General features: G+C 41.4%; 1 protein-coding gene across 1 annotated transcript in view; it reads right to left on the reverse strand.

Moving 5' to 3' along the window:
• Positions 1 to 3,065: 3,065 nt before the first annotated feature.
• Positions 3,066 to 18,563, reverse strand: part of CHPT1 (choline phosphotransferase 1) — a 30,813-nt gene continuing 15,315 nt past the window's right edge. The window contains exons 3-9 of the mRNA XM_044679149.1: positions 17,201 to 17,370; positions 14,758 to 14,941; positions 14,461 to 14,602; positions 7,187 to 7,271; positions 5,046 to 5,177; positions 3,752 to 3,910; positions 3,066 to 3,233 (exon numbers count right to left, since the gene is read on the reverse strand). Coding sequence (XP_044535084.1) covers positions 3,066 to 3,233; positions 3,752 to 3,910; positions 5,046 to 5,177; positions 7,187 to 7,271; positions 14,461 to 14,602; positions 14,758 to 14,941; positions 17,201 to 17,370 — 1,040 coding nt within the window. The remainder of the gene's footprint in view (positions 3,234 to 3,751; positions 3,911 to 5,045; positions 5,178 to 7,186; positions 7,272 to 14,460; positions 14,603 to 14,757; positions 14,942 to 17,200; positions 17,371 to 18,563) is intronic.

The following is an 18,563-nucleotide window of genomic DNA, read 5'->3' on the forward strand; positions in this document are numbered from 1 at the left end:
AGGAGAAAATACCTCCTTGGATACAAGAAGTCAGCCTCACAAGTATGAGATGTCATATTCCAGCAAATCTCTGGCCCTTGTTCTTCAGGCACTCTTATCTACCACATCTAATATCCCTCAAATATGTTGATCACTTCCACTTCCTATTCATAAGGAATGTTATTTAGATCATACAAATTTAGATCATACTTAATGGTCTGATGGCTTTCCTTTTTTCAATTTAAGTTTGAATTCTACAATAAGAAGCTCGTAATCTAAGCCATAGTCTGTTGTTTTAACTGTATTGAGCTTTTTCTACCTTAGGCTGAAAAGAATATAATCACTCAGATTAAGTATTGACCATCTAGTGATGTCCATGTGTAGAGTTGCCTTTTGGTTTGTTGAAAAAGTATTTGCTACAAGCTTTAAGCATGTTGACAAAATTGTGTTATTCTCTTCCCTGCTTCATTTTGTATGCCAAGGCCAAACTTCTATGTTATTCCAGTTATCCTTTGATTTTCCAGCGTTAGCATTCCAACCCATATGATGAATGTGACATCTTTCTTTTGGTGTTATTTCTAGATGATGAGCCTCAGTAGAGGGGATCTGATAGCTATGCTCAGGTATTTGAAGGGCTGTCACTTGCAGGAAGATTTGACTTTTCCTGATTTAAGTCCAGAGGGTAGAAGGAGCCATGGGCAGAAGAGAGACAAATTTAGGTTTGGTTTCAGAAAAAAAGCCATTGTAACCAATAGAACTGGACAGATGTGGAATGGGCTGTTTCAGGAACTGATAGGTCATCCTCTCTTCACCCCTCATCTGGGCTCTTGCAGTCTTGCTCTGTTAGCCTCATCTTTCCATATCTCAACTCCTCTTCACTCAGGGACCAGGCATTTCCTAAGGTATAGATGTGATCATGGCCCTCTTATATCCAAGATCTTCATAACTGTGACCATCCCTCTCTTTCTAGTCTTTTTAACACTTTACTCCCCCTCTCTGTGCCCTGATCCAGTATCACTCCCCTTACAACTTAGATGTGCCATCCCCAACACTGCTTCATCCTGGCTGGACCATCCATCCCTCCTTACCTCTGCCTTCTGGTTCCCCTCACAGTTAGTGCTTTCTCTCCAAGATTACCCTCCATTTCTATGGTAGCACTCCAGAATGTGTGTAGTTGTTGCTGTGTTATTTCTCCCATTAGGTGAGCTTCCTGAGGGGGAGGAGCTTTATTTGCGTTTTCTTTAGAGAGCTCTTTATGCTTAGAGCTTATGGATCTGTTGTTAGGGAGACCCAAATTCAAATTCAGGCCCCAACACTAGTTCTTAACCCTAGTGCAGTGGTTCCCAAACTTTTCTGGCCTACCGCCCCCTTTCCAGAAAAAATATTACTTGGCCCCCTGGAAATTAATTTTTAAAAATTTTAATAGCAATTAATAGGAAAGATAAGTGCACCTGTGGCCATCACCGCTCTCCCTGGATCGCTACAGCACCCACCAGGGGGCGGTGGCGCCCACTTCAGGAATCACTGCTCTAGGGCAAGTCACTTAACCTGATTCCTTAACTGTCACATGGAGAGAATGACGGGTGCCCTTATTCCAAGGTTTGTCATGAGGAACAGATGAGATTATATTTGGCTTTTTTTCATTTTTATTTTGAATATTTTACCATATTTACGTGTTTCATGTTCTTTCCCTCTCCCCAAACCTCACAACCCCCTTTAGCCGACACACGAGATTATATTTGCAAAGTGCTTACAGCACAGTATTTTTGTACATGATTGGTGCTATATAAATGCTAGCTGTTATTCAAAATTCTGTAAATGCCTGTTGATGGACTTAGAACAGAGGTTCTTTAACCTTTTCTGTGTTATGGTCCCCTTTGGCAGGTTGGTGTAGCTATCAAAACTTTAAGAAAACTAGTATTGAAAACTAGTATTGATCTGCCCTGATCAGATCATATGTGGACTATTCTTCAATCCTAGGCACCAGTTTAGGAGAGAAATTTAAGCTGAAAGAGTGTAGAGGAGGGAGCCAGAATAATGGAGGATTTCATGATATTTTGTGTGAATTGGGGATACGTGTCTTTGAACCTAAATTACTTTATATTTGTTTTATAATGCATAAAGACAAGGTGCCCCAAAAGTCTTAGTGCAACTTCAAGCTTAAAAAAAAAAGGTTTAAAGTTTGAAACTGCACTAAGACATGTAGCCTGGGTTGCCTTAGGAAGTAAAAGTCTCACTTTTGAAGTCTTTAAGCAAAAGCTGGGTGATCATTTGTCAGGTATATTGTAGAGAGGATACCTTTTCAGGGGTGGGTTGGACTCAGCCCAGGAGACCCCTTTGAATTCTGAAGTAATGTTGTATAATTTGAATCTGGAAAGTCTGTCAGAATTACTAATAAGAACAGATAAAGGTTCAAAGCTTGGAGACAGGAAGACCTGAGTTCAAATGAGACTTCAGACACTCACCTCCCAGGGTTGTTGTGAGGATCAAATGAGGTAATAATTATAAAGAATTTAGCATGGTGCCAGGCACAGTGTAAGCACTCTCTATAAATGTTAGATATTTAATATACTTATGTTGATACCAAGTACTTCCTGATAAAGTATTGCTAGCGGCAAATTAGATCCTGTACTAAGTAAGGAGCATTTTAATTAGCAAGGAGGGTTGAAAATGCCTATTAAGAAATTTGTGTGATTGCCCTCAGATTACATTGTTTAAAAAATCTCTTCTCTTCTCACCTTCCTCTCCCCCATGGTAAATTTGAGTCCAGCTTACCACACTGATTTTACACTCATATTCATTCTCTCTCTCTCTCTCTCTCTCTCTCTCTCTCTCTCTCTCTCTCNCAGAGTTAACAGTGTTGGGACCTGGATTCAAATCCCACTTCTGACACCTACTAGCTGTGTGACCAATTTCACACGTGTCTCAGGTGAAGAGAGGACAGGAGGATAGAAATCCAAATAGCAGAGATGATGACACAAATCATCCTAGGGCTGCTTTTACAAGCAGTTCCTCTGGTGCCTTTAGCTGTCCATAAGGAATAGATAGATGTCTAGTGTGGGAGGGGAGGTGATGTTCTGTACCATCTACAAAAAGATCAAAAGGTTAACACTAAAGTGCTCACTCACCATTGCTACCCACAGAACAATATATTCATCTATAACGTGGTTGAAGTATTGATCAAAAAACAGAAGAGCTGGCCCAATAAATGCGGAATCTTGTAGTTTTAGTTTACTTTTGGTCATGTGAGCAACCTATTTAATAAAAAGGGCAAATGAATAATCTAGAAATTGTTAAATGACACACTAATTTGATAAAAGCTTTATAACTTGCAAATTTGAATAGCTTACTTGTTATTTTAGAAAAAGAAATGAAGACTTACTATTTAGACAAAAAGAATCCAAAGATCACCTAGTGCTTATACTTCTGGGAACATTATTTCAAAGCTGTCTTACAGAGAAGTCTGGCTTATTAAACTTGTTATCACGAGTAAATTGCAGCTAATGAATTAATGTAAACAAGATTTTAGATATTTATTATTCTAATTCCTTTTCTGCTGAATAGTTCACATTAGGTTACAAATTTGATTCTTAGAAGTCTAATGGCCAGCGTTTGGAATGAGGCTATTGTGGCAACAAGAGGACTTGATGTAACCTACCCCACAATGTAAAAACGCTACGATATATAGCTCCCCTGGCTGTCTGCACCAATTACTTTATTTCTCTTGAGGACCACATACACACACAAACACAATTTTAACTAAACTTCTTACCACCAATTTTTGTGTGATTTTGGCATACACACACCCAAACATTAAAATATACAGACAGGGATGTTTTTCAAACAGCTGAGTTGCAGATTTTTTGTGGATCATTATGGCAAGAAGAATAATGACTCCTATGTGGATGCCAGGTGACAAAACACTGGTGCCCTAAAAGAGAAAGCAGAAAATAACCTCTTCTGTCCTCCATCCTGTTATGCTCTTAAAGCACCAATTACTCAGAAGAGCAGCTTTCTTATGACTTCTTTAAACATCTACTAAGAATATTAACCAATTGTGGACCCTGACCACCACTAAAACTGTTACTTCATCTAAATAAATAGATCATTACCCTTCAGTGTGCTTACTAGATGTGCTCTTAAGGGTTGGTCATAGGCAATATAACTTGTGTACAAAAGATAACAGCGCTGTGCTTTTTTAAACAAATGTTCCAGATGAGGGTTGTCCTCCACAGTCAGTGAAGGACTGGTTTGGGAGGCTATTATATTATTGGGAGGCATATATATATTTATATATTTGAGCATTATTGAGACAACTTCATGTTGTTGTTCAAAACATTTTTAGAATTCCAGTGATGTTATTGCCTTTGGAGCCAGGGGACAGTGAAGACAGCTGAATTCCCTTGTAATTGCCCCTTTTTAGCAGTGCTTTCCCCCTTTGAAAACAAGGAGGTATGACTTATTCCATCAGACTTGGCCTTGAATAAATTTTGGTTGTTTCCAAAAGCCAAATCCTTCAAAGAAGCTGAGGCTAGTCAAAAGAAGGGGTGCAGGCTCTGGAGCTGGTTCTCAAAAAGGGGTTCCAAAGATGTTCTGAGCAATGGCAGCATTGCCAAAGCAAGCTTCAAGCTTTTGGGGGCAACAGCAAGGCCAAGGGCAGGCCTGTTTAGGAGCCAACCATGCCGTAGAAATGCTCGGTGGGAGCCCTTAAGGGCTGTTTGCCAAGGAGCAGGCAGGAGTGCAGTGCCATCTCTGTGCTCTCTGAAATCGAGATCCTTCATAGAAAATCCTAGAAGGGACCCATCTCTGTGGGCTTCTGAAGGTTTCTCTGGTGCTCGCTCTCACAGCCATGTTCCCCCCGCCCCAGCCCCCCAGTGGTGGCATCAGAACAAATAACCAAGTATCACCCTTCACTTGGCTAGTGAAGAAGGGCACCCAAGGCCTGCTCTGCCCAATCCCTTTTGTCTCTTCCTCCCACAAAAGCAGGCAGGCCTTTAGGGCCCCTTCTAGCTCTCAGACCTAAGATCAATGTGGTAGGAAGAGGAAATACTTTTGAACCATCTTACTGCGGTTGTGGATCCATTCTTGCCAACTCCTCCACCAAGGATGACTTGGAAATAATTAAAACAAGAAATAAAGGCTCCTGTCAGTATCCCAATGAGAGGTAGCATCTTCAGTTTTAATTGAATCACAGGGATCTTTGGAAGGTGGGGCCAGGAAAAAAGAAAATTTAGGGTTAGAGAGACCAACATGAATGTTTTCTTTAGATAATCCCAGTACACTTAGATTATCCTCGTTCATCTTTTATTTTTCTTGGCCCCTTCATTATTCTAGGGAAGCAATCTGCTCACCAAATTCTGCTGTACGCAGTTACACGATAAGAGTTCAATGGCCTCGTGAATCTAAATTGGGCTCCATGGAATCGTGAATAAATTCAGTTCAGGTTCAGGCAGCAGCCCCCACGTAAGGTAACATCAGAAGGCAGGCAGACACCGGCAAAGGGCTTCAAGCCAAAGACACGCCACAGAACATACAGACACATGCGTGTGAGCGTTCTGAGCCACGGCATGCCGAGCGGGGACTAAGAGCAGTTATTACCTTCTCGCTGCCGAATGCCGCTTCAGGAAAGGCAGCAAAAGAGTGAAGGAAAAAAGATGACAGAGAATTTCCACAAATCCCCTCTTTAATATTTCAAAATAACAGCAAAATAAAAATCTGTGAGTGCTGATCCTGCCAAATCCCTGAACGTGTCAAAGGCTTGAGGAGTCTTTTGGTAAAGTCAGCTGAGAAGCTTTTACAACATCACTGAGCAGTAACGCATCATGACCAAACCATTCTCCCTGGGCCCTCTCCACCCCCCGCAGCAGGGACCCTTAAATCTAAACCAGAATCCTTGCAGTGCACTTAAGAAGCCCAGCACGGAGCCAGAAAGGCAGGCCTGCTCCCTGCAAGCACCCCCGATGCCAGGAGGCCGAGGGCATCCCACGCACGCTTCCTTCTCACCAGCCATCCACAGAAGAGAAGCGGGGTGGGGGCCAGCTGCCCTCCCTAGGGCTGCAGTGTCCGGGCCCGTGACCTGCTGCTGCATGTGTCTGTGATGGACGAGCGAGGGCATGGGCAGCTGGTAATCGTGCAACCCCATTCTGTCTCGGAATTTTTCCCAATATGAATTTTGAGCATGTTCTTAACGGCATTATATGGTGACCAACTTAGCCAAATGTGCAAAAACCTTCACTGATAAGGGAATCTATTCAGAGAACAGGTTGAGGAGCTCTGAAAATTAGGCTACAGGGTGCATAAGGGGATGCCAGATTATTCAGAGCTTACACTCACTAGTTTTCAAGAAATGGCATATTAGAAAACATCTTAATTTCTTCATTTTTTCCCCCTTACGAGCAACGTGCATTTTTGCTAATAATGTAAAACCTATTGCTGAATCTGGTTTTTGGAAAAATATTTATCCAGCATGTTAAATCTATCACTTTAGACCTGGAAGGGTGATATTTACATTTTTTGTGAAGCATAAGGCAGATTTTTCCCCTTTGTAGTTTATTCATTTAATTCAAAGGAGGACTGAACAATAAAATGTAAAAGAAAAAGGCACCCTAAAAATATGAAATATGCAAAAGGTGACGTCACACATTTAAGAAATACAACACGTTCTCACTGGTGTGGGTGTGCTCCCTTCCCTGCAGTATCCACCTCTCCCCTACGGTCTCCTATCCTAGGTGTAGTGTAGCTTTCCAAAAATCCACTGAAATACAACATGTTCTTTGGCTTCCTTTGAACATTCTAAAGGTAGCAAGCAAGGACTACTTGGGCCGTCCCTCTGTCTTCTTTCATTTTTCCCCCCTTTCTCCATGACCAGCCCACCATTTCTTCTAAGCACGTTCTACCATTTGTGGCCAAAGAAGCCCGTTCAGAGGGCTGACAGCCCCATCCGTGTTTGTAGACGGTCTCATTGCTAAATGATCCTTAGCAGCATCTCCTTTTTCCATCACTGCCATGGTTACTATGGAAACAGAAGGAGGCTTCCCAAGGCACCTGGACCAACCTTCCCATCCATCCCTCCCTGCTGGTCCTCAGACACATCAATGCAGTGTGCGTTTGGTATGATTCGAGCTTTGACAAAGAAAAATCAAGAGATGTCTCCTCACATGTGACAAAACTAAGCAAAAAAGCTGAAATTATAGATATGAATACTTACAGTATAATCCCACATCATTGTTCCTCCAATTGCAGTTATAAAAAAGACAATTGTGATCGCTATCTGTACTTCGGTTACATCCACTCTAAAGAGAAGGGAGAGAAAAGGAAGGGAAGGGACCCCCACCAAATTACAGATTTCAAACATGCGAATAAACAGCTGTGGGGTTCAGAAATGAAGGTCAGCTGCTAATATTAGCATTTACCAGGCACTCACTGGACCTAAAATTCAGGGGAGAACTTCAGAGCTATTAGGGAGTTATTGGTCCTTTTAGCCTACCGTTAACGGGGATCTAAAGGCGAATTCATTCAACAGATATGTTAGGTACTAAGCACGGGGGTCATAAGAAGTCCAAGATAAGACTCGGCTCAGGACCTCTTGAAACTTGGTCTGATGGGAGATAAAACATTTTGCATGAAGGTTGCAAATCAAACGTGCTTTCACCTTCTACCAAAGAGAGCCATTGGTCAATCTTACTTTCCAAACATGAGTGTGCCAGGGGTTGAGGTGGAAGGGTCGGTACAAACTGCTGAGGGGGGAAGGAATTTCCAAGAAAGCTTAAGCAACTTTGGGGAAGATTACACAAATTAAAGCACAGTATATTAAGGAAGACAAGGCTATTTGGGAATATATATATATATAAGTATATATATATATATGTACATACACACACATATCCTTGATAATCTGAAAATGACAAAGTTATTAAAATATTTTTATGGAATACTAAATAAATAGTAAATAAAATATTAACTAATTATTAAATAAATATTAAATTAAAATATTAAAAAACAAAGTTATTAAAAATAACTTTCTAACTGTGTGACTCTGGGCAAGTCACTTAACCTTAATGCTTAGCCTTTACCTCTTCTTTCTTGGAATCAGTTCTAAGACAAAAAGTAAAGGGTTTTAGGGGCAGCTGGGTAGCTCAGTGGACTGAGAGCCAGACCTAGAGACGGGAGGTCCTAAGTTCAAATCTGGCCTCAAACACTTCCCAGTTGTGTGACCCTGAGCAAGTCACTTGACCCCCCCCATTGCCCACCCTTATCACTCTTCCACCTAGGAGCCAATACACAGAAGTTAAGGGTTTAAAAAAACTACAAAAACAAATAAAAACAAAAGTAAAGGGTTTTGAGGAGAAAAAAAACTTGGGAGGGACACACCTGCCCTATACAATATAGCACTGGCTGTCATTGTCACAAATCCAAAGTTAATAGGTTGGATGATGGGCCTCTTATAATTCTCTTTTTTTTAATTGATGTTTTATCTTTATTTTATTTTAATACCAAATTTCCACATAAGTTTTCCAAAGTTAGAGGATTCATATTGTCTCCCTCCCTTCTTTCCTCCCCTCTCCCAGAGTTGACAAGGAATTCAATCAGGGCTATTCATGTATTATCACACAAAACCTATTTCCATATTATTCATTTTTGTAAGAATAATCTTATAGAACCAAAACACAGTGATAGGAAATAAACAAGTGCCAAATCCTGTGTTTTCTCTGGATTTCTACTCCAACAGTTCTTTCTCTGGAGGTAGACGGCATTCTTTTCCCAAACCCCTCAGAACTGTCCTGGATCGTTCTCTCTTACAATTCTTACACTGCCCAACAGGACTGCTTTGGGTCTTCTCTACACACGCCAGGCTGTTTCCCATCTCTCTCGGTGCTTCTGCCCAACTGTTCCCGCTCTAAGCTTTCAATGCATCCCCTCCTTTAGGTAACTCAACTTTGGAGAATCCTAAAGGCTCAGCTCAGGTCTTGGCTCACCCTAAACCTTGGCTGCTCCCCTCAGACGCTGCTCCACAACTGTTTTATAGTCAATTGTCTGCCTAGATGTTGTTGCCCCTCAAAAGAGGAGAACAGGGGCTGATCTTTTGCTCTGGTCTCCCCAGCACCCAGGAGAGCCCCCAGAGACTCAAGGCACACACATTGTAGGTGGAAAAGAAATGGACAGCTCCCTACGGCATCAATCGAGGGAAAACGAAGCCCCTTAGTGCCCCCCTTGGTGCCCCCTTGGTGCCCGCTGGGGCGAGTCCAAGGGAGATTCACAAGAGGGTCTGCACACAAGTTGCACAGGATGGGCAGCAGTCAGCACTGTGGGACAGAACACGCGCTCTGGGATCCCAGAAGCAGCTCTGAGCCCGCTTCGCATCTGTAGATTGTTCTTGCTCTGTGCAGAGGTGAGAGAGACGCAAATGACAGGATGATGCCCATCAGAAGGCAGCGGCGAGCCGCAGCTCCACCAGCTCCCACCACCCTCTCCCAAATAGGATCCGTGTTGGGAGAGAAGACGGACTCCAGAAGCAATACTCTAGAGTTTCAAATGTTTTTTCTTTAATCAAATATAAGAAAATCTAAAAAATCATTTCAGAAATCTACAGATTATTGTCAAAAGGCAAAGCATGGAACTGCAAATTCTCTTCTAACCCAGTCAAACCCATTTTAACTAAATTTCATAGACATATTTATTTTCTTATGAACATGACATATATGGACATGAATGCATATACATATGTAAACATGCATGAAGGAATGAATGGAACATCCCAAAAGTCATACTAAGATTTACGGGATACCCCAAATATATGATGTAAAAACAATATATATATATATACACACACACATATATATATATGCTAAAAAATACTTTGGTAATTAAAAAGTAGGGCACAGAGCCAAGCCTGTCATCAAGAAGGCTCATCTTCCTGAGTTCAAATCTAACCTCAGGCAATTACTAGCTGGTGTGATCCTAGACAAGTCACTTAACCCTATTTGCCTCAATTCCTCATTTGTAAAATGGACTGGAAAAGGACATGGCAAACCATTTCAGTTATCTCTGCCAAGAAAACACACACACAAAAAAAACAACAGACACAACTGAAAGACAACAACAAAATTAAACATCTAAACACTTAACATAGTTATGTTTTGAAAATGGTAAATGGAAAAAATGCTAAACCTACCACATCAAGCCCCCTTGTGGAATTTTTGAATATCTGAAATGGAAAATATTTTGAAAAGTAATATTCCTAAACATATTTCACATTTAAGGTTAGAAAAGTCACACCAGGAATTTTTCATCTTTCAGTTTTGGCCTGTAGAATCTCTTACACCATTATTTCTTTAAGAGGTTTTTATTGCTGTTTTTGCTTTTATGTCATCTTCATTCTAAATTTATTCTTCCCTTCTCTCCCTTTCTATAAAATCCCTTATAACAAAAAAAAAACATTTTTAAAGAAGAAAAAAGTAGTTTGGCCCAAACTAGCCAACATAACTGAGTCTGAAGTCATAGCCACTCTTCCACCCTTGCAGTCCTCCCTCCCTTGTTTCTGTATTTGATTAGTGGGTGATTTCCCAGATGCAGAGAGCCAGCCCTCATCTCTCCAAGATCTTCTCAAGCATCTCCAAATGCCTCTTGGGACATCCTGAGCTGCTTGTTCCAAAGACATCTCAAACTGAACAGGTCCAAAACAGAACTCGTGATCTTTCCCCCCAAATCCTCCCCCATTCTAAGTTTCCCTTTCACTCTCATGGCTACCCTCATCCTCTTAGTCAACTGGGTCCATAACCTCAGTTGTGTTGTCCTTGCCTCCTCACTCCTCCTCCATATCCCACCCATCACCAACCCTTGTATCTCCTTTGACAGCGTCTCAGGTGTGTGTTTTTTAGACCTTTATCACTTTCTGCCTAGGTTATTTCTAACTGGTCTTCCAGGCTCAAGTCTTTTCCCTCTTTAATCCAATCTCCTCTTCATTGTCAAAGTAATATTCCTAAATATGAAATCTGACTAGACTCTGTACCCTGCTCAAGGGCTTCTCTGGTGGCTCCCGATCACCTACAGAATCATTTTCTGTCAACTCTTCTCATGCTTCTCTGCATTCTTCAGTCTTACATTTCTTACAGAGATGTATTTTGCATTATATTCTCATCCCAAAATTTGTTTAGCTGTTCTGTAGTCAATAGGCATGCACTTTGTTTCCGGTTCTTTGCTATCTTAAAAAGCATTCTGAATATTTGGTAGAGATGAGAACTTTTTTTTATTGATTAATTAAGAAAATGTTTCCATGATTACATGATTCATGTTCTTTCCCTCCCCTCCTCTCATCCCCTCCCATAGCCAACACACAATTCCACTAAGTTTTACATGTGTCATTGATCAAGACCTATTTCCATATTATTGACATTTGCACTAGGGTGAATGTTTAGAATCTACATCCCCAATCTTAATCCCATTAAACCATGTGATCAAGCAGTTGTTTTTCTTCTGTGTTTCTGCTCCCACAGTTCTTTCTTTGGATGTGAATGGCGCACCCAAGATGAGAACTTTTTGCCTTTGACCCGTTAAAGTATGTGCCTACTGGTGGGATCTCTTTGGTCCAAAGGGCTTGGGTACTTTGTTCACTTTTTAAGCATAATTCCAAATTGCTTTCTAGAATAGACCAATTCACAGCATCAACAGTTTGTGCCTATCTTTCCATCACTCGCTCCTCTAATAGGTACCGTTTCTACCTTTTGTCATCTTTGACAGTTTTTGGGGTGTGAGATGAAATGTCAGAGTTGTTCTCATTTACATTTCTGTTTTTATTAGCAATTTGGAGAAATCTTTTATATGAATATCAATAGTTTAAAATGTTCTTTTGAGAATGGTTTGCTTGTATCTTTTGATCAGTGATCCACTGGGGCATGATTCTTGATCCCCTGGTATTTTGGATATTGGACATTACTGGATGTAAAGACCTGTTCCTCTACTCTCTACCACCACCACCTGCCCTCCCAGAACTGATAGCTTACCTTCTGATCTCTGCTGCACTGATTTTGTTTGTGTAAAAGTTTTTCAACTTTGTATAATAAAAATCACTACTTTGTTCTCTGTGACTTTTTTCTTGTTGTTCAGTCACTTTAGTCATGTTTTGTCTTTGGGATCCCATATGAGGTTTTCATGGCAAAAACTCACCCAGGATCACACAGGTAGTGTCTGAGGCTGGATTTGAACTCAAGACATATAGGTCTTCCTGATTCCAGGCCCAGCACTCTCTCCACTGCACCTTTTGTGATAACCTCTCTTATTTGGTTAAGAGCTCTCTCACTAGCCACAGCTATGCAATCTTACTCTTTAAAAAATGTGATGGTTTTCTTTTCAAAAGTCAGGCTGTCTTGAATACAACAGCTTCCTGTGGTACATAGTACAAGCTGTTGGTTTAAACCCAATTTCTGCCAGGGCAGTTTCCAGTTTTCCTATCAGTTCTTATCAGAGAGAGATGATCCCAGGCAATGTACACTCTTAAATTACATCTATTCCCCTAATATTTTATTTATTTAAATTCCCCCCCCCCAATACTTTATAAGTAGACTGAATGAGAACAGACACTCACCAAGCTTCTTTGCTTAAGAAATACCTGTTGAATGAATGAATTCTACATGAAATGGAGGTTAGAACCAGCTTTTTCCTCCCCCTTCATCTCTCCAGTGGCTTAGAGTGTCTCTAGTCATACCCCAGAAGGCACAAACAATTCACTGGAGAGGTTAACACACCTTAGCTATGCAAAGCAGTGAAGTCAAAAGTTAAGATAGGGGGCTGGGTTTGTACCCCAAAGAGATCATAAGGAAAAAGACTTGCACAAAAATATTTATAGCTGCTCTCTGTGGCAGCAAAAAATTGGAAAATGAGGGGATGCCCTTTCGATTGGGGAATGGCTGAACAAATTGTGGTATATGCTGGTGATGGAATACTATTGTGCTCAAAGGAATAATGAACTGGAGGAATTCCATGTGAACTGGAACAACCTCCAGGAATTGATGTAGAATGAAAGGAGCAGAGCCAGAAGAACATTGTATACAGAGACTGATACACTGTGGTAAATTCAAATGTAATAGACTTTTCTACCAGCAGCAATGCAATGATCCAGGACAATTCTGCGGGACTTATGAGAAAGATGCTATCCAAATTCAGAGAAAGAACTGTGGGAGTAGAAACACAAAAGAAAAACAACTGCTTGATCACATGGGTTGATGGGAACATGATTGGGGATGTAGACTCTTAAGCGATCACCCCAGTGCAACTATCAATAATATGGAAATAGGTCTTGATCAATGACACATGTAAAACCCAATGGAATTGTGTGTTGTCTACAGAGGGGGAAGGTGGGAGGAGGAGAGGGAAAGAACATGAATCATGTAACCGTGGAAAAATATTCTTAATTAATTAATTAAAAATTTCAAATTAAAAAAAAAAAAAGTTAAGATGGTGGGCAGCTGGGTAGCCCAGCAGATGGAGCCCTGAGCCCAGAGATCCTGATTTTCAATCTGGTCTCTGATACTTCCTAGTGGTGTGACCCTGGTCAAATCAATTTACCACCATTGCTTAGCCATTACTGCTCTTCTGCCTGTACTAAGTATCAATTCTAAGATAGAAGGTATGGACTAAAAAAAAAAAAAAGACAGGAAGGATGGAGGAGAGCTCTAGGAAGAGAATCAGAGCAAGATTCTCCTTTGCCAAGCCCAGAAAGAGAAAGGCACTGAAGAGTTCTTCTGTTGAAGATTTTGTGGGGGAATTTCCAGCTTAGGTCACATTGACCAGCCTCCAACATCCAAAGAAGAGTCATCCCAAGGACTGCAGAGAACATCAAGCAAGTGTTCATGGACTGAAGGTTGCTTCTAGAATGATCTACACATCCTTGGGTTCTCTCTCTATTGTATTGCTTGTGAGCAGCCACATGAGGTCAGTCCAGGGGGGTTGTGTAGGAGGAAATTTAATGCAGCAAATTTATTTCCCAAATGCAAGGAAGCCAGGTGAGGATGCAACTCAAAAGGATGCTGGGCAATGCAGCTCAGGTGCATGGAATTTCCACCTAAACAGAGTCTGCACCTTTTCTGTGTCCTCAACCCCTCAGGACCCCTTCCTGGAGTCCTGCGTTTACATACATAAAATAAAATACAGAGGATTACAATACAAACCAATTCTGGTGAAATACTGTGCTCCAAATATCTAAAAGGACAAGTGTGAATGGGATCAGCCCAGGTTAAGAATCCCCATGCTCTGGAAATGGAGAAAACATGTGATACACAAAAGATTCTGCGACTTTTTAACATGTTGATGAATATTAATGGCTTCGATGAAGTTGTAACATTATGGAACTGTTTTAATATGTTCATAATTTTAATTAATTATGCTAGTACTATGATAATGAATAATGGATGACTGGCAGCTGATTGCCAAAATGGGGAGAGCAAATACAATTTTTTCATTACGTACAAGTTAATCACGTTTCCTTACCTTCCAAACCGTAGCACTCCTGATACATAGGTTTGCCAGTGTGCACAGTAAAACATGAACATCCCGACAAAACAGCAGAAAAACAGCCATTCAGGATCTGTTCCTAAGCGAGTAGCAATGGCAGCTCCGAGAGACACAAATACTGAAATAAAAAAGCGGATGGACAATTCTGAAGCTGCTGAAAACAAGTTTTGACTTTAAAATTCCTAGCTGACTCTTCGTAGGAAAACCAGCAAGCAACACCTCTTCTCAGGGAAGGAGCCAACCCAATCTGACTTAGTCACGCATGGACCGGACCATCGCCTTGGAAGACGGAGAGCTGAGGGTCTTTGTGCCCACCAGGCAGGGCAGCAATTGGAGTCAAGGAAGTGCCATCGAAGTCTTCAATCCAGGCAGCAGGAGGGACTCCCTCACACACATGACACATGGACAAATGGCCATAGCATGCAAAGCCAACCACGAAACAATACGAGGAGCTTAGCTGATGCAGGAGTGAAAATTAATGATTCAATAAATTAGGGAGCAGAAATGCATTGCCCTTGCATGTACCTTTGTAAGGCTCTTTGGTCTCTGCTCTCAACACAGGAGCCCCAGACGAAAGTAGCGGACTTCAGACTGGTCTCCCTGCCTCCAGTCTCTCATCAGAGTGATCTGGCCAGGGGATGGCCCTCCTCCATCTATTCCAGTGGCTTCTTACCAGTGGATCTAGCCTTCTCTCTGTTCCTCCCCTTCCCTTCTCCCGCCTCAGTGCCTTTGCTTGGGTGGTCTTGAAGGTACTGTGTGAGGAATGGATTGAAGACCAGCTGGCCTGGGTTGGGTTGGTGAAGGTAGTTCCAAATCAGGCAGGTGTGCTGAGATCAGGCTGTGTAGGGCTTTAAAAGCTAAACAGAAGCGATTTTGTTTCTTTCTAGAAACAATAAGGAGCCACTGGAATTTGAGCCACAATTCTTTAGTATTTTATTACTTAGTCTCCATTTAGGTTTGAAGCGTTTCTCCAAACATCACTTTGTTGATTATATTTATGATGCTGTCATTGGTAATGGCTGAATTGACTATTTTTGCTTTTCTGCATTTGTAAATTGTTGGGCTGTTTTTTCCTTACTGCCCTACCACCCAAAAGGGGGAAATGCAAAGCTAAGACATTCAGATACTTCATTCCCCTTCTAGCTGTATTCCTTACTTCCTGGATTTCGGTGCCATGCCTCATCTTCAGCCTTGAGTCGGAACATCCTTCATCCCTCCCTTCTGTCTTCTTGCCTGAGAAGATCCCTCGGTTATGCCAGCCCTCTTTTCCCATTGTGGAATTCTTCCTGGGGCCTCCACCAACCTGTGTTCTCCTCTTGGCTGTGCTTCTGACTTTCCAAACTTCAATACCAAGCCTTCGGATTGGGTACCTTCACCTCATCCTCAACCCTTTCCCTCCTGCTTTCCAGCTCCTTTTGGGGAGGGGGTGGTGTCTTCCCCTATGAAGTTGAATTAGATGGAAAGTTCCTTGAGGGATGTAGCCAAGATGGCAAAGCCAAAAGTCAGCAATTTTGCTGAGCTTTCCCAACCCAGCCCTAAAAACAATTTTAAAAGGAGGCTTAAGGGCAAGAGCGATTTTTTTTTGCTTTTTTTTTTTTTTTTTTTTTGTATCCTCAGCACTTAGTACAGTGTCTGACATATAGTAAGGGCTTTTAAAAATGCTTGTTGTGTGATCTTCTAATTCCCATTTAGTAGTTGCCAAAGGTCTATTAAATCTGAACTTTTCTGAACTTTTTTCTCTGGTTAGAGTTGTCTAAGTCTGAAAGATAGAAATTGAGCTCTCTCTTCCTCTTTCTCTCTCTCTCTGTCTCACTCTCACTCTCTGTCTCTCTCTTTGTCTCTCTGTCTCTTTCTCTCTCTCTCTCTGTCTCACTCTCACTCTCTGTCTCTCTGTCACACACACACACACACACACACACACACACATACACACATANCCCCCCCCCGCCAAATTGTACTCAACTTTGTAGGAAGAGTTATTCTTTGTTGTAAGCCTTTTTTCCCCCCATCATATTGCAACTGTCTTTTCTTTTTTTGGGATTATAGCACAGTCTTATGTGATCTTGACTGTGACTCCCAGCCCTTAAACTCTTTCTTTGTGGATTTTTGCAGTGATTTTTCTCTGACTTGAAAAGTTTAGATTTCAGCTATAATATTTGTTAAGCAGTTTTTTTCAGGAGTTTACCAGTGAATTCTTTCCATTTTCATTCCATTTTCTCCCTAGATTTTATCACTATGGGCCATTTTCTTTTGTGGTTTCTTGAAATATGGCATACAGATTTTTTTGTCTGGTCCTATTTTGGGGGGAGATTGATTCTATCTTTCCACCCTGTTTTCTACAATTGTGACTTACTTCCCATGTTCCCCTAATTTTTTCAGTCCTTAACTTTGTTGTATTATTTTGTTGTCCCACTGAATCATCTGAGTTATGTTACCTCCATTTTATTTTTCAGGATACACCTACTATTTGGGTAAGAGTTTCCCTTTCTGTTCTAAGCAGTTTGTTCTTCTTGGGTATTCTCATTTCATTTCTTGTAGCCCCTCAGAGCTGCTATGGACTTGGCTGCTCTTTTTTCCGAGGCTCCATTTGTTCTCACTGTAAAGATAATCTTTTTTGAATTGTTCTTGACTCACAGGAGTTCTTTACAGTATCTGGAATTTTCTTCTGTTTTCTAATGTCTTTAGTCTTTGATTCCCTGGATGGGGACTCTGGTACCTGGATGAGGCTGTACCTTCCAGGAGCTGGATGCAGAGCCAGGTCCACTTCTGCCTCAATCCCTTGCCTGTGCATCGGTGCCATGGTGACCCAATTGTTCACGATGGCCTTGGCCCATCTCTTCGTGCCTCGTAAAGGGTCTTCCCTCTGTATCCTTGGGCAGTCACAAACTACAAGTTAATTTTGTCCTCGTTATGGCTCTGATGGGCCTCAAACAGATATTGAAATGGAGCTGGTGTCAAGCCTTTAAGGACCACCATGATGCCCATGGCCCAGGTGCCTCTGCCTCCTCTTGTTCTCCTGGACATCATCTCCTGGGAGTTTGTTTCATTTACTCCTCCAGCATCAAACCCAGGACTTGAGATCTTGCCAGCTCTGAGCCTCCTACCAGAAGGCCCCCAGGCTTCTAGTTTCCTGATGCTGCCCTGAAGAAGAGAGAGGTGTATATGGTGTTCTTATTTCATCTGGGGCTCTTTCACCTCTGCTGGAGTGTTTTACAAGGAACCTGGGAAGGGTCTAACTTTTCATTTTACCAGAAATTCATGGACTTATTTGGAACAAATGATAGGTATGTCTTCACATTAGGAAAGCCCAGTATTTCATTTTATTTATTTATCTATTTTTAAAATCCTTCCCTTCGGTCTTAGAATTGATACTAAGTATTGGTTCCAAGGCAGAAGTGCTAGCAGTAGGGGCCAGGCAACAGGGGTTAAGTGACTTGCCCAGAAAGCATCACGTAGCTAGGAAGTATCTGAGGCCAGATTTGAACCCAGGAACACTTGCCCCCAGCCCTGACTCTCTATCCATTGAGCCAACTAGCGCTGCCCTAAACACAGTATTTTAAAAATCTTTCTGAATTTCCCTAACAGATACATTAGCCAGTAATCACTGCCATGACCAACAGAATGGTTTTACCAAAGGACTCTCTATATAAAGTTGACAAAAATAAAAGCTCACTTGGCTTATGCCTAAGTGGATTTAAAAACAAACCATTCACACTAACTGAAGAGTGACTGTCACACGTATCCCTAAAATTATGGTAAGTATGAAAGGATGAGAAAAGAGATGTAATTTCTAGAAATAAGACATAATTCTGTAAACTTTGGGTTTTCTGCACATCTCAATTATTCCATGTATAGCAGATGCTTAATATTAATGGGATTTGCCTGGAAACAGGAGGTCCTGGATTCAAAACTAGTCTCAGACACTTCCTAGCTGTGTGACTCTGGGCAAATCACTTAACCTCCCTTGCCTAGCCCATACCATTCTTCTGCCTTGGAACCAATACTTAGTATCAAGTCTAAGATAGAAAGTAAGGGTGTGTGTGTGTGTGTATATATATGTATATATATATATATATACA

This window comes from Gracilinanus agilis, chromosome 5, assembly GCF_016433145.1.
Source record: "Gracilinanus agilis isolate LMUSP501 chromosome 5, AgileGrace, whole genome shotgun sequence".
NCBI lineage: Eukaryota > Metazoa > Chordata > Mammalia > Didelphimorphia > Didelphidae > Gracilinanus > Gracilinanus agilis.